Source organism: Chanos chanos, chromosome 3, assembly GCF_902362185.1.
Source record: "Chanos chanos chromosome 3, fChaCha1.1, whole genome shotgun sequence".
In the NCBI taxonomy this organism is placed as follows: domain Eukaryota; kingdom Metazoa; phylum Chordata; class Actinopteri; order Gonorynchiformes; family Chanidae; genus Chanos; species Chanos chanos.
In genome coordinates, this window is record NC_044497.1 from 38,863,241 (window position 1) to 38,879,778 (window position 16,538).

Below are 16,538 nucleotides of genomic sequence, written 5' to 3' on the forward strand. Positions count from 1 at the left end.
TGAACCAGAGCAAAGAGCCATAATATGTCAAATAATTGAGTAAATGCAAACAAATGATAGTATTTTTCCCCCCCGTGTTCTTTGCCATCTAGTGAAAATAATAATCAGTGTCAAGTCGAGGGAACATTGGACATACACTGGAAGCAGAGACCAGAGGACTGGATATTTACTTTTTACCGCAAAGAGCCAGGAGAATGGTTTCATAATCTCCCTTAGTTTCTGCCTATAAGACAACAGAATGTAGGAAAGGTTAGATTCTGCCTGTGAAAGAGTACAAGTACACAATTTTACCAGTAACCAGGGGCAACAGTGCCAGTGTCAGGAATACAATAAAGGTAAGACATAGTAAAATTATAGTAACATAACACACAGTATAAATGTACTTGTATTGACTCAGAGTCTCATTGCATTTTAAAAACAATTCTTTCAACAACTGCCATCACCAACAAAAATACTGATAGTGGCCTCTGAATAAATTTCACCATAGTAACATACTGATTGTTATGAATGAAGACTCACCAGGAGGTCCTCTTGTAGGGTTCTGTTATACATCCTTCTGTATTCATGTAGGATTTTCAGCAGGTCCACCTCTGAACGACTCACCAGGATACGGGTCAGGGTTCCACAGTTGGTTCCAAAACCCTGTAGTACATGTTTAGAGCTCAGTAAAGTACCCACTAATTAACCATTGAAAGAGTGCAGGCCTTTTATTAATATCAGTTGCCTTATTTGGATCATACAGACAATTGCAGAGCAATAGAGAAGTACATTTATTACCACTGAATATATCACATACTGCTGCTATATAACTTATACATAATTTTAAATACACTATATTCTGTCAGTAATGTTCCATTCCAAACAAGACTGGGGATTTGTTGATTAGGCAAATCATGAACTTATTGCTGTTGTGCATGCTGTCTTATGATGATCTGGCCAGAGTTAAAGAGTTTAGAAGTTTTACCTTCATAGCCTGTTGAAGCCTTTCAGCAAAGTAGGCAGGTGTGTTCCAGGCAGTCTTCACTAAACATGAAGAAAAGGGAGAGAAAGAGAAAGAGAGAGAATCAGTAAACGAGTCACTCCACACACACTCTCTCACACACACACATGCACACACACAGAGATAGGGATAGAGCAACTGTATGAGATTTAGAGTTGAACATAGTTGGCTCTTGATGACATTTCATTTGGCCCATCACACTCCCTGAAAAGATAATCACCCATTAGGTTGATCTGTGTCAAAAATCAGCAGAAGTTAACCATCCCATTGGAAGGGAATCATGCTGACCCTCTATGAGGACCTCTGTGAGCACTGATAAAATCTTGAAACATGGAAATGCAACTGCCGTGCAGATAAGTCAAATCTCCATACAGTTCTTTTACGAAAAGGACACAATAATGACAAAGTTAAAAATTGGTGAGCATGTCCAGAGTCTACAGAATTTTGTACATACAGGTTTTTTTGGCTTTACATGGAACTTGACAATCTGGAAAAACTAGGTCCCTCCTCCACAGGTCTGCATAGCAATACATTTTTGGTCTGTCCAGTCTGACACACGCAGGTACCCAGACATAGACAGACAGACACACATACAGACAGATACACTCACACGCATGCACACACACACACATCACATCACAAACACACACACACACACACACATATGAGTGGTGATACTTATATGACTCTTACCCAAAGTCATAAGGCAGTCCTCAGTGTCTCCAGTCAGCTCATCATCCAGTGCCTCTACCAAACCCTTTGTGCTGTATTTGCCATAGTATCTGAACACTACAGACACAAAATACATTTACAGCTTAGAAAGACGCACAGTCAGATATATATATGTGTGTGTGTGTGTGTGTGTGCATATATACATACACTCACACACTCACACACACACACACACACATAGATAGATAGATAGAGAGATAGACAGACAATCAGATAGGTAAGGAAGTTACAAATTGTTATGCTAAACCATTAGATATTCAAGACGTTCAGAATTCATTAGACAGAATTTTTCCACAAACTGACAATAGTATATTTTTTCATGCCTCTGAACCAGCTGTCCAAACCTTGTCTGAATTGCTCTTTACCTTTACGCAGCTGGGGACTACTCCTAGACGTAAGGACGTCAATGAAGACAGAGCACACAGTCCCTCGCTTCTTCTCTCCTGCCTCAAGCAGGGCCTGAAACAAACAAATGCACACACACACACAAACACACACACACACACACACACCCCGTTCATAATGAAATCCCCATTATAGACACCTACCCATATATTTCATGGTGTCACATACATTATACAGTATATAGTACAGATAGATGTCTTACTGTTTCATAAAGATGTCACATGTGCTGAAATTGTGTATGCATAAAGCTGACAAGTTTGAGTTCTTTGCTTAGAAGATGACGGGCCAGCAACAACAGGTTTTAATGTTGAAGAATGAATACTATACCTTTGCATCACTCTTGGCCACTCCATCATCAATTTCTTCATCTTCACACCTATCAGCCTGAATTCGAGTGAACAGACATGGAGCTGTAATGTTATGCTTTTAGGGCATTTTTCTTTGTCAAACTCACTGTTTCAGGTAAAGGCACATACCTTGCACAGTGCAAGTAAAGCATCCCTGAAATCTCCACTTGTGTCACATTTAATATCTTCCTCCAGATCTTCATTATAGGCTATGAAATAGACAATATGGAGAATGGATAACATTCAGAACACGTCTACTAACTAGTGACTTGAGTCCAAAAAAGCCATGGATAAACATGAACTGATTTACATGTATCTGAATTGTTACTGTTAAGTACACATCCATTCCCACATATGCAAATACAAAGGAAACTTTTGAGGACCCAACTAAGGCCTCTCCCTTTCTCTCTCTCTCTCTCTCTCACACACACACACACGCACACACACACACACACACACACACACACACACACACACACACACACAAACCACACACATACCTTCTTTGAATGTCTTTTTCAGCTCTGTGATCTCTTTATTTGACCTGGTGCTTAGAATTTCACACAGGACACTCTCATTTGTCCCCAGTCCCTGATGAGGAAGATGATAGACACAGGCACAATATTGTTAGATGAATAAACCTGTCGTAGTTCTAATGCCGTTACTAAACTCCACTCTTTGGCAGTACCAGATCTGAAAGACTATTTGAGTGATAGTCCCAATCTTTGTGCTCCACAGGGTCTCTGTATTCATACCCAGCTAAACTAGGTAACAAACTTAAGGTAAAACTGACCATGCTCAACTCATAAGACAACACCAAACACTCAGCTATTCTAGCTGAGGCCTGTTTACTTGACACAGGTAGCTCTGGGTCCAGTTTACCTTCATAGACATTCTGATTTCATGTGCATCATATTGGGCAGGTGTCATCAGCAAGCCGAGCACCACATCTTCAAACTCAGATTTCAGAGCCGCCTTTAGGGTCTCCTCCAGAGGCTAACACGGAAAGGGCAAAGATGCAGTGAGAAAGAATAACTGAAAGGTAAAAATCCTTTTAACTGAATGCTTTGTGTCTTACTTTTCCTGTGCTCTGTTCATAGGCAGATTTGATCTGTTGTCTCTGCTCATTGCTCTTCTTCACCAGAATCTCCACAATGGTTTGTTCATCTACACCTTCACAGAGAAACAGTTCAGTCAGCTAAAGGTACAACGATTTGTTCATCTACACCTTCACAGAGAAACAGTTCGGTCAGCTAAAGGTACCATGGTTTGTTCATCTACATCTTCACAGAGAAACAGTTCAGTCAGCTAAAGGTACAACGATTTGTTCATCTACGCCTTCACAGAGAAAGAGTTCAGTCAGCTAAAGGTACAACGATTTGTTCAGTCAGCTAAAGGTACAACGATTTGTTCATCTACACCTTCACAGAGAAACAGTTCGGTCAGCTAAAGGTACCATGGTTTGTTCATCTACACCTTCACAGAGAAACAGTTCAGTCAGCTAAAGGTACCATGGTTTGTTCATCTACACCTTCACAGAGAAACAGTTCGGTCAGCTAAAGGTACCATGGTTTGTTCATCTACACCTTCACAGAGAAACAGTTCAGTCAGCTAAAGGTACAGGGAGATGATGCCAGGGCAGAGAGAGATGATGCTATCACTGAAAGGTCTAGAATCAGTTAAGCAGTTTTAACCTCACTATTGTTATGATAAGAAGGTAACATGGTCTGATGCTGTAACTACAGAAGCATTTACAGTGAAATATTTGTTTACTGACCATTACATGAGACTAAAACACTCTAGTTTCATTGTGTGAAAATGAGCTAGCACTTTGATGTATAACTCGAACCATATTCTCCTCTCACACCATGATGAGTACTGCAGGAATAATGCGACAACCAAGAATCTATGTAAACAGACTGGTCCAGTGTAAAGCAAGACCATATTTTCTAATACATTTTAAAATCTAATCATGTAACTTGAAAATGTTACACAAACTCATTGCTTTGTCTGATTCATATTGATAAACTCTAGTCTAAAGTCTAAATTTACTCAAGAGTCAAGTTAGTAACACTTCCTTGATTCAGTCAGGGCAGGAGGCTTGCATAATGCTTCAAAATTTCAATTATTGGATTTCACAATGTGAGCTTTCCTCTGTGCTGGTCACATTCATAGCCACATGCTGTTTACAGTCTGTCTGTCCTGAATTTTTTTTTGCTCTCCCTCTGTCATTTCTCTGAACTGAAAAATGTCAAGAATGACTTAACAACCTGTCCAGTATTCAGTACCATCCCAGACTCACCTTTGGTTTCAATGGCCTTCTGTAGAGCTGCAGCATCACGTGCAGCGTTGAAGTTTGGGTCGGGAGTGATTGTTCCATAATAGGGCTTCACTTGGGCTTTACTGTGCTTTTTAGTTTGCTTTAATATCGAAAAAAAGATGAATATTAGAGATACTGACGTGCTGTAGTTAAAACATGGTATGTCATGCAGTGGTGGAGTGAGGACATTTTTTATCCATAACCATCACAGAGGAGCCTAGTGTCTTAAAGCTTTGAAGAGTGTTTTGAAGCTATTAGGAGAAATTCTTTCATAGAACTAACCGATTCTTCATCATCAGAGTCATCATCAATGATTTTTTTGAGGAGATCCTTAAAGAATGGCATTGTGCAGCTCTGCAAAGGTAGAAACACATTAAACAAGGTTTTGGAAAGTGGTTACGAGTAAAGACGGGAACCTCAAACAGTACCTCTAATAGGAGGACTCAAACTCAAAAGTCTATGTCATTATCAAACCTGTCAATAAAAGCACACCCTTCTCTTTCAGGATTGGATAATCATGACTTTTCCATCTGTTTACTGTCACATCACCTCAAAAAACGAAAAGGAAGAGGCAAATTTTGCGAACTGTCATATTGTAAGTCAGGTGTCAGCACATTCAGAGCATTTCAGCGTATCTACATTACAAAAACAGATTTTAAAGTCTCTCTTAAACTCACCAAAAAAAAGGACTTTACACTTAAGCATGTCACTGCACTCTCAAAATCATTACAGCCTGGAAAAGTGAAATTATTGATTACAATGGAGGGAAACCAATCTCACCTGCTCACTGTCGAGATGTCGAGGTTTTTTAGTATATGTTCTAAAAGATCTCAAGACTCAGTACTACACCCAGTTCCTTGAACGCCCACACATGCCCATTGCATTAGTAAGGCTCTGAATGTGAATGAGCAAAACTAGACACTTCCAGTTTAACCTGTCTGCCGATCTGGTCCGTCACTAATGCTCACCGTTGTTGTTGCAGGTATGTGAATTCCAATTACCGGCCAGGTAAGAAGTGAATGACTGAATCTGGTAAATGTTGAATGCGTGAACTGATATTAAATTATGTACAAAAATTCCACCAGGCAGAGGATTTGTAAATGTATCACACTCTCTGTAAAGTTTTGGATTTTACTTTCTCAGAAATAAAACAGATACATGATTATGGTCATGCAAATGACTTGAATCTACATATGCAACAATGACAAAAAGTAGAATAATGTGTTTGTATTCTGGCAATTAATGAATTTGGTTATAGAACGCTATCAAATCGTTTGATAAACAGACAAACAAATAATTTTAAGGTTACATTCACTTATTTTTTTATAAAAGAAATGAAAAAGTGTTTTCTCAAGTATGGTGAAAAGCAATGAGCAAATCTGACAAAAGATTAGTAACCAACAGTGTAAATTATGCACATTGGTAATTTGAATGATTCAAAAGCTGCTCATTATATACAGGGCATGGTGAAAATGCCTTCATTAAATTGAATATCTAATCTTAGAATATTGAATCTTAATCAAATAATTCAATTTCTGACTTAAAATGGATTCAGTTTTTTCATTGTGCTTCATACCAGGTATCTCAACTTGTGAAATATTCTGATTTCAGTAACTGTTTTCAGTAAGCACAAAAGCCATTTTAAGTGTCAAGGGTTTTTGGTGGGGCATTGTTATACCTTTGACTGCTATCAACAGCATTTAACAACAGTGCAACAACAGTCAGTTTGGTACTGAATTACTGTGACAACACAATGTTTATAAAGACTTAATAGTGATGAGACATAATGTGTATGTAAATGTAGATGAATAATGCGCCTTATGTGAAATTTTTTGATTAAGAGACAGGTATGCAGATTGATAAGTTGCTAGCTTCTGGGGGGTTGCCCCCTACCCCTCCCACGCCCTGGTCCAGGTCCTGCATTGTTGCCAGGTAGAGGCCCAGGCCCTCTAGGGCCAGGAGGGCGGGTCACGGCCCCTCGTGCATTGGGATTGGCTGACGCCAAAGAAACTTCTTTCTGAAAGTTCACACCATTCCCGGCTGTTCCTGGCTTTACTTTTGGAGCCTTTCCACCCTGGTCAGGTTTGTTTTCTTCGGAACAGAAGAGAATAAAATTCTAAATGATTCACTTCAACGCAATCGGTTAATCAGTCAAGTAATGGTAACTCTCATACAGCGTGACCTACATTCTTCCATTTTAGTCTCACCTGTTTTCTCTTCAGGAGGGGCAGGGGGCGCCAGAGAGCGGTTGGGGAGAAGATCCTCCAGATCTTTCATTACTTGGTTAGTGCTGTCTTTATTATTTCTCCTGTTCTTTTCTTCATCTCTGGCCTAGGGGCAATGTGTCACAGAAGCATTCATACAGCTGTAAATGGTGATTTGAACTTACTTGCTGGGACAAGGCAAATCCAATCATTGAGTGGATGATAACATTAATTAGGCTATGATATGTACTTAAAATCAACTCTTATGTGGTAAGTAGATGCAGGACCGTGACAGGGAACCAAACAGTGCAAAAGGGAAAAAGCTATAACTGCTAAAGGTTTGATATGTTGGTTAAGATTCATAAAGAGAAACTGTTACTGTCCCATGTAGTGCTTCATAGAGTCTCCCAGACACTACCAGCTCACCATCTGCATCTTCTTCTTTAGCTCCATGTTGGAGTTCTTGTAGGCCTCAGACACTGAGTTCAGATAGTAAATGGCCAGCCTGTAAGGAACCAGTGACAAAGTCTTTGCAAATGTGGATTACTGGCAGTTTACGCACATAGGTGACATTTGTAGTAATGAGAAAAACACATCAAAAATACATATTTAAGTCAAATAGAGCACCTACTGAAGTATTTACACTGACATTACTGAAAAAGCTATGTCACCAGCATGCACAGAACTCATGCTGAATAGTATGCTAATGTGTTGGATAAAGAACACTGTTATTATAAGCCCTCTCTAAAGTACACAGTTGGCCTGTGTTTTCCACTCACACCATGAGGAGCACAGCAGGGATAATGAGGCCAGGGTTGGCCACATAGCCGAAGAGAGTCCCCATGAACGCCGGCAGATCCAGATCAATGGTCTCCATGATCACATCAAACATACGATCCTTTCCACTGAGAGGAGATGGTCAGTTACATTTGAATTCAAAGACTCATTTCATTCATGTTAATAAAAGAAACCAGTGGCACAGCCAAATTACTGTCACATGACTATGAGTGAACAGTGTCTGTGTCGAGATTGGTTTTCCTAGCTGACTGTCCTTTATATCCTGTCCATGTTTGAGAGAGCTTTTAAAGCATTTGTATGTCTGAATAGTGTACTACCTAAATGAGTCATGGGGTGGCAGAAAAGAAGCCAGCTAAACCACAAGCAACCTCCCTATATGTACATGTCTGTGTGTATAGAACATGCGTGGGTATATGCAACCGCAAGCAGGTGGTCTGAAATGTTCTGCCTGTCTCTGTGTATATGTACATGTTTGATGTGGTATAGTTTGTAGAAGTCATATATAAATGTGTCAGTCTGTGATTCACGCAGGGGAAAAATGTGTGCATGTGTTTGTCACCTAAAAGGACCACAGTCGAAGGAGGGCGGAAGTGACATAATGGTATAGACCACAGGCAGCAGACTTAGGAAGAGGATGAGCAGAAGAAGGCCCATGTAGAAGTTGTTGGACTTGGAGGCTTTGAACACTCTCTCATGCGGCACATTACAACTCATCACTGCCCAGCACTGATAGTACATAGATGTCAGCAGACGCAGAACGTTAATGCCCACCAGACCAGGGGCATAGAACGCACCCATCCTGTGACAAATGCAAATAACCACACATTTATATGGATCTAATATATCACTTATTTCCACTGTAACATATAAGCATGATGCAGACTGTACACACATTTTACATGTCAATTCTATGTATGAAATCTTTTCCAGATCAATTATCTTTTATTATTCCAAGAAAGTTCATTATGTGAGGAACTGTAACAAGTCTTTCTCTGGTTTACTTCAACCTTCCTCTCAGTTTGAATTGAACTGAATAAAGTTTGAAAAAAAGCACGTACCAAATCATTCCTTGATTGAAGACCAAACCCAAGACGTTACCACTGATGTCAAACTCACCGTACGAAGGCTGGAGACAGATTCAGGGGACTCTTAGTAAAGACCCTTGCGAGAATGAGAAAGCATAAACTCTATCGAATGCACTGTGTTAAACTCTATAAACACACCGAACAGTTTCTCATAAAAGTTAAAAGGTTAAAGGAAGGTAAGCTAGCTTGAGCTGTCAGTCAGAGGGGTAGGGCACTCACAAAACCAGCCTCCAAATCCCAGCACCAACAGTAGTTGAGGAAACGCACAATCACTGCCCGCAGGAAATCACCAATCAGAATGGTCAGATAAGTCACCTGGATGTCTGAGACAGTCAGTTTCACAAACTCCTGTGAGGATCAAAAGAGAGAAAAGTGAAGAGTTATGTAGCGTTTACATAGAGTTATGTTTCTAACATCAGTAAGACTAATTTAAGATTACACAAGTTTGAGGACAAAGAGATGATCTTTTTTCAAACTGTCAATAACATTTCTTTTCATTTTCTTCTTTTTTAATTTTAAACATATGATCTTTGTTACATCGTAGATTTGTTATGAATGCAATAATGAATTAATGCATTAATTAAGTAATTGCATATCATATCATTCATATATTCCAGTAGTTAGAGAAATAAAGGGTTTATATGTAACATGAAAAAAGACACCAAATTTAGGTATTGTAAAAATGAAATAGCAGAATGGTTAAAATAGAAGATAAAATATGAAAGTGCATTACTATTCCCACTTGAGTCTCCCAGCATGGTCCTCTGATGACATCCGAAGGGTCGACGGGAGGGGGTGTGGCCTCAGTGTTGTTGGGGTTCATAGCAGTGAAATTGGCGTAGTACTCATTCATGAACCAGATACTAGCATTCTTTATAGACTTTTCCTCCTCCAGCTAGGGGGCAAAATACATGAATTAACTAAATCACATTAAACCCTTTCCGAGGAAATTAAGCAACTAATAAGTGGGAGAGATCATTTCCTTATTGCTGCTCCTGAGACAAGGTACAGAGTTATTCCTTGTTTACATGATTACTATGACTTTATATCATTAAGGGAGCAAACATGTTGCTAAAGGAGCAAAACTGTTACAACAACAATAGTCCCTGTGCCCTGATGACAAATGATATCACGAGCTGCTTCTCGTGCTGCACTCACAGTCTGTATCCAGTATCAAACAAGGCTGACAGATGACACTAGGTTCTCCTCATTCCTACATGAGACTTAATGATACTGATACAGGGTCATTAAGGTGCCAGATATCTTCTGATGGCTTTCTGTCATGTTGATGCATCTTTTTGTAACATCCTGACAAGAGTATCACATGTTGTGTTACCATACAATCCACATGTGCCACGTGATATGGCATTGTTTCAAACTTGCCTCAAGGCCATACTAGTCTTCAATCCACTGAGGCTTTAAGAGAATGCCCCATCAGTTCATGGAAGTTCTTAGAACCTCACTCAATAACAAGATTCTGCATAAAGATGAGGTAGAGGTAGAATTACCTTGGCATTGACCTCATCAAACAGGGCAAGGAGGAAAGTGTAAAGGTTGCCCAAGAAGAGAGCGAAGATTCGGCCCAGCTGCCACTTGAGGGCAATTCGGGGGTGGTAGTCCTCCAGCTCAGCAATAGTCTCAAACAGCATGGGACACACCAAGCCAAGTAGAGACATGATGATCTCAACCTTAACCATGGGGGAGTTCACACTCATCAGTGCTCAGCAAATTAAACAAGTGTTAAATTAACTCATTAAATAACTTGCAAGTCTCTCTCAAGTAATTGTAACAGTGTGGGTATTGATGGAATGTTGGCGTACAAAACTATTATGCAAAACAACGCATGTCCTAAAATCCTCACACTGAACAACCAACATTGCAAGTTTGCTCTGTAAAGATACAACACTCTTTGTAAGAATATTTCAAACAAATCTGAGTGATTTAAATGTACCTCACTGGGGGACAATAGGCTGGTATTCAGAAATTGTGTTATAGATCACAGAGTAGCCATGTTCTTGTGCAGTAACACATGTGTAGTATAACATGTTTAAGGACTTTGCTGCGTGAGTGTATTAAATGTTATTAATACTGGTTCTACAGCTACAGAGTAAGACTTCTGTAAACTTCTGTAAGACTTCTGTTAATCATTGCATCACTGTAAAAATATGTCCTACAAGATATAATATGAAAACATTTCTCAACAGCATTCAGACATACATTACCTCATTCTTCTCATACCATCCCAGGTCATCCATGTTAGCAAACTCTTGAGAACGCTTTACCACAAAGTAGATGAGGTAACCACTCCCACCCAGGCTACAGGTGATGAGGAAGTTGGCCAGCACACGCAGGAATCTCCTCAGGTGGATGTTCTCATCCTTCTGGTTCTCTTGCTCATCCACAATGGATTCCTACAGCACAGCAAGCCAGGCAGTGCTACTGTACAATACTGTACTCCACTCAACTACTGTGGGAAAAACCAACTTGGCACATATTATTTTAGTGCCCATTCCCAAAGAAGTGCAGAGGTACAAATTCTAGACCGTACTTCTCCGGCATAAGGTAACTGGAATGTTTGAATGCTAGGACGGATCTGAATACAAAATGTTCATGAATATGTACACAATAGGCTCTCTTGCACTCTGTGATTTAAGATGATGAAAGGGCTCTATCAAGTTAAATACTTCACCTTACGAGTTCATTCAATGCAAAACATTCCAGGACACATGATTATAGAAGGTTGCCATGGTTACCTTGAAGCTGGTGGTGATGGAGGCGTATTTGTTGTCTGCTGTCTCGGAATTACCAATGAGATAATCCCAGCTGGTGAACATCTTCCATGCAAAGGTAAATTCCCCATCTTCTCCGTCCCCACCTCCCACATCAGCATTTTTTGCCATCCTGTCATCACACAACAGCACTTATCATAGCCAGTCATGAAAGAGTGTGGACCCATGACTTGAGTTGCACTAAGTGAATGACCCCAGAGGCACGTTGTACAGAAACACCACAAGAGACAAGAAAGTCAAGAAATTCCTATGAGACTCTATCACAGATCTTAACTTGATCCTATCCAAAGCCAAGGCCTCTCACATAACTTTCTACATAGTATTACACTGATGCAGACACCATAAAACTACCAATGGACTAGGTACAATACACTGAAATGGCTTTCATGTATTCTAACTGATGATCTTAGGGGTCACATGCTATTTTGCCATTCCCTGAACAACACACAGAGTTCAGTTCCACTTTCTGTACATAATTAACCTCTAAATAATTGTATGTCCATCTCCTGACCTGTAAACGTAAAAACACGGGGGGAGTCTTACGTTCTGATCACGACCATCAGGCTGTACCCAAAGGTTCCGATGCCAACCATAAGATATGACAAAGGTAACCGGAATTTCAGAAAGCCAATGGTCCTCTGGTTGTTGTAGTAACCATAGAAAAGGACAGAGTACTTGCAGTACCCCTATGAGAAAATACAGCTTTGTGTTACAGCTAGTTGAATTATCTGATCTCTGCACAAAACCTCATGCAATCCATCAACATAGAGTCATGTTTGAAGATATAAGGATTAATATCACATGAGCCTGAGGACAGATTTGAAGAGCTCCCATTATCTTGTATCTCAGCAATTTTAACGCACTTCTGCCTTAGGCACTATAGTGAAAAAAACTGTATCTTATTTTGTGTCGTACATTAAAGTCCATGAGGACAGAGTAGTCCATGGCTGTGGGCTGTTCTGGTCTCGGCACCGTCTTCCGGGGAATAGAACCGTATGGCAGTCCCATGAGAACCTTGAGGCAAAAACAAGTCATTCTTTTCTTATCATACATCTGCAGATGATCTCTCATTTATCCACACAGTACAGCACTACCACTGACCTCAGGAATCACAACAAGGCCAAAAGTCAAACTGAAGAGGACAAGGTTCATCCCATACATCCAGCGCAAGAAGATGAAGTATGAGGCCACAGAGGAGCCAAAATGACCTGGAGTCAGAAACAGTAACAAGTATTCATATTCACACATCAAAGCAATTCACATCATTCAACTCTTCTTGAACAAGAGATTTTGATCTTTTATAGTAACCTGATTTTATGTCGTGTGAAATGTGCCAAGAAAATAATGGTTGTATCAGCTACTCTGTCACATTCCACACAATGCAAGACGGACAAAAATGATGAAACATCTACATTTTTCCACCAGGTGGGGATATTTCACCTGAATGACTTATTACTGAAACTCTCTGACCTGTGAGTTGTGAAATGTCCATTATTAAATGGGACTATCGCCTATGAGTAAAGCATGGCAAGGAGGTTGTTGAGGTTCACAGTGAGAAACGATGTCATCCTTTTGTTCTTTCGGTGTTATAACTAGTGCTTAACCACAGCTTGCCCCACTTTCACTCCCCACAAACATGAAAAACCAAGCCCAAACTAAAGTGCACTCTATTCAAATGAGGCACAAATGTCCTTCGTTCTACCAGGCCACGTAGTGACTTACTTTCAACTTCCTTTATTTTCCGTTCCCAAGGTATGCATGCAGTCTTGAAATTCTCAAAGTCTCGCTGAAACTTAATCCATTTCTGGATACAAAGGCAAAAACCAAAGATGAGCTGTTAACATTTTACCCCACCTCCAGATCAAAATACACAAGGTGAGATACTGTCCATGAAACGTGCAGTTCCTACCTTCATCATCATCACTTTATAAGCATACAGTTTCCTGCCCTTCCCCTTCCCCAGGGCACCCTCAAATTTATCCACAAACAGTTGCGCCTCTCTTAAAAAAAAAAAAGATTTCCACCATCAGTAAGCAGAGAGTATTGCATCAATACAAAACAGACTTACATCCTCAAACAAAAATGACTTTGAAAAAGATGTTGATAAAATAAGGGGAATCTGAACAACCGTTCCAGGATATTCCTGACTGTGATCAGTTACTTTATTGCTTTATCTATACATTAACAGTACAGTTGAAACATAAATTCATGTCTGTTTTTCAGGAAAGGTTAAATGGTTGTAAAGTCACTGGAGTAAATTTTAGTTTGAACGCAGATTCCCTGAATGGTCTACACATACTGTAAATACATAACGATTGCTCAGACACATTACTTGAGGAGAGTGAGTCTTCGTTTCATCCTCCAGGGCTTATTTCTTATGTTAGCAATAAGCTTCTTCTTCTCCTCCACCTCCTCCATCAGTCTGGCCATCTCTCCTTCAGACATGGACTCCTCTTCCTCAGAGTCAGTGTTTGAATCTGAGGAACTGAGAGACAGTAAGAGAGGGAGGGAAAGAGGGGGTGAAGAGATGACCAGGGAAAGCTACAGTAATAACCAATGTGTAATAAATGGTTGTTATTTTACTTAAGAACACAAAAGGCTAGGTTTAAGGATTTATTGGTGAGACAGCACTGTGACTAATAATGTTTTCCACATAGTGGAAGTGGATAAGTGTTCTCTTCTTTTTCATTTAAGTTGTTTGACAGTGTCAATTACAGGTGTTCAGCTTGTTTTGCAGAATTCTTAGTCTTCTATACCTATTGTCTTTTTTCTTCTTTTTGTCCTTCTCATTGTCTTTGTCCTTCCCTTTGCCCTTGCCCTTGGCATCTCCTTTCTTCTCCTTGTTATTCTGTTCCTCCTTCTGTTTCTTATTGGTGGCACCTCTCTTGTTTCTCTTGTTTGGCTTCTCATCTTCCTCACTGTCTGCATCACTGTCTTGAGCCTTGGTGGCTTTCTTCTTATTCCCCCCACGTCTCCGCTTTGGGGCCTCGTCTTCACTTTCTTCCTCACTGACTCGAGCTTTGCCTGCTTTCTTTTTGTTGGCAGTGCGTCGATTTCTGGGAGCTTCTTCCTCTTCCTCATCTTCATCATCTTCACTTGCAGCAGCCTTCTTACCCTTTCTGCCAGCGGCCTGCCTTCTGTTATTGGCCCTACCTCTTGGTCTTGGCTCTGAGTAGATGACAGAAAGAAAGAAAGAAAGAAAGAAAGAGAGAAAGAAAGAACAGGAGACATACATCCATGGGGAGCCACAGCAGCAAAACACATATGACAGTGTTAAAATTGACCACTCTCACTTTGACTGAGGTGAGTACCTTGAACAGGGGATACCCATGAGTTTAAGTGTGATTGGACATTTCATATTGGGGAACAATGCAACATAAATGAAATAAAAACAAACTAATAAACTACTCTCAGAATAGAAACCAGGTGATTAATGGCTTCTTACCTTCATCTTCACTGTCCACTTCACCGTCAATATCAATTCCCACTAGAAAACGAACAGAAACAGACAACCTCCTTCACAAACAGTTGAAATAACGTAAACCGCTGACAAAAGAATTAAAGGTATGTTGTACGTGCAGACGAAAATGAGATGAGATGAAACTAAGGAAAATGCTAGGCCTTTCATTCTGTCACACACAGTTTTGAGAACTCACCATCTTCCAGTTTTCTTGTTGTCTCGCTTTTCCTCGGCATTTTTATAAACTTACTTTGAGTAGTGTCTGCTCGGACTTCAGTCGCCTACACCTCAGGGCTTGATGTCAGTACTTACATCCCCGCAGGTTCACAGTGGCTCTCATGTAACTGACTCCCTCTTGCCATGGCAACGCCATGTGACCTTCCCACTACATTATGGTGAAATATGAAAGGCTTTTACCACAGGTGCATTGAGGATACCGTATGGTTGCTTTTATAATCACAGAGCTATTGTATGTTTTGGAAAGCAAACACAATCGGTAACTCATGGAACATACAAATTAAAACACAGACTTAAAGCTTGGTCAAGTTTAGAGTGACCAAGTTGAAAAAGTCTTGTAGAAACCTTGATAAATTCTGCTGATATATCTTTTAATAAATTAAAATATACCACACCGAAGCCCCCCTCTATTTTTTCCACATCACAGGGCAGCATATTAGTCTTCATCTATCGTTTAAACCGTTAGAGACACTCTCACTATTCGGGACACACGACACCTAAACCATTGCTGTCGCACGACGAACTGCCTTAAAGATTTAATGAAGGTTTAGGGTTCCTTTCAGAGACAATTAAACACACTTCAAACAAACTGTACTTCACACTAATTCAAACTTAGCATTTTAGAAATAAACATTACTAAGATGCAATCACAAAAAGAGAGAAAAAATATGGTATCGAATTCTGGACATCAAGCTTATGAACCATTTTGATGTGATAAGAAAATATAGGCTACTAGATACTACTACAAATATAGCCTACAAGACAGAACACTTGACGGGGGCTACAAGGCACATACACACGGAGGCCTACTTGTTCCAATCTCGATTTTTGCAGCTAAAATGGCTAATTACACAGCCATTCAGTAAAAACAGTGGGATAAAGTCATCATCATCATCAACACACCAATCTTCCCTTTGTCACTGATTATCATAAACAGAACAAAAAGTGGATTTAACAAGAACATCCTTGTCCCAAAACACAGTATACAGGTATTCACAAAGTGAATCAATTTACAAGGCTAAATTGAAATTTTAAGGAATCATATTCAAAACAATAGGAAAGAATCAATTAACCTTTTAAATGGGCAATAGGGGTCATAGAGAAACTTGGATTTAAAAGAACAGGATAAACTAACAAAGTCACAGTTTTGTGAGAGTAGTC

The 16,538-nt window shown here is 39.9% G+C and overlaps 2 protein-coding genes across 2 annotated transcripts; both read right to left on the minus strand.

Annotated features, from left to right (window-relative positions):
- Window positions 1-166: 166 nt before the first annotated feature.
- LOC115806979 (annexin A1-like) lies at window positions 167-5,149 on the minus strand. The gene is made up of 12 exons (XM_030767838.1): window positions 5,087-5,149; window positions 4,787-4,904; window positions 3,563-3,657; window positions 3,367-3,480; window positions 2,985-3,075; window positions 2,614-2,693; window positions 2,465-2,521; window positions 2,098-2,191; window positions 1,694-1,789; window positions 965-1,023; window positions 520-642; window positions 167-223 (listed from the first exon to the last, which is right to left on the minus strand). The coding sequence occupies exons 1-12, from the start codon at window positions 5,147-5,149 to the stop codon at window positions 167-169; spliced, it is 1,047 nt and encodes a 348-aa protein (XP_030623698.1).
- A 1,522-nt stretch (window positions 5,150-6,671) lies between these two features.
- On the minus strand, window positions 6,672-15,376 carry tmc2a (transmembrane channel-like 2a). Its single transcript, XM_030767839.1, has 20 exons — window positions 15,337-15,376; window positions 15,126-15,167; window positions 14,437-14,848; window positions 14,013-14,165; window positions 13,590-13,680; window positions 13,403-13,484; window positions 12,782-12,888; window positions 12,596-12,694; window positions 12,224-12,366; window positions 11,645-11,792; window positions 11,114-11,302; window positions 10,400-10,579; window positions 9,625-9,786; window positions 9,111-9,239; window positions 8,865-8,932; window positions 8,366-8,605; window positions 7,788-7,913; window positions 7,435-7,513; window positions 7,012-7,135; window positions 6,672-6,895 (listed from the first exon to the last, which is right to left on the minus strand). The coding sequence occupies exons 1-20, from the start codon at window positions 15,374-15,376 to the stop codon at window positions 6,672-6,674; spliced, it is 2,838 nt and encodes a 945-aa protein (XP_030623699.1).
- Window positions 15,377-16,538: the final 1,162 nt, after the last annotated feature.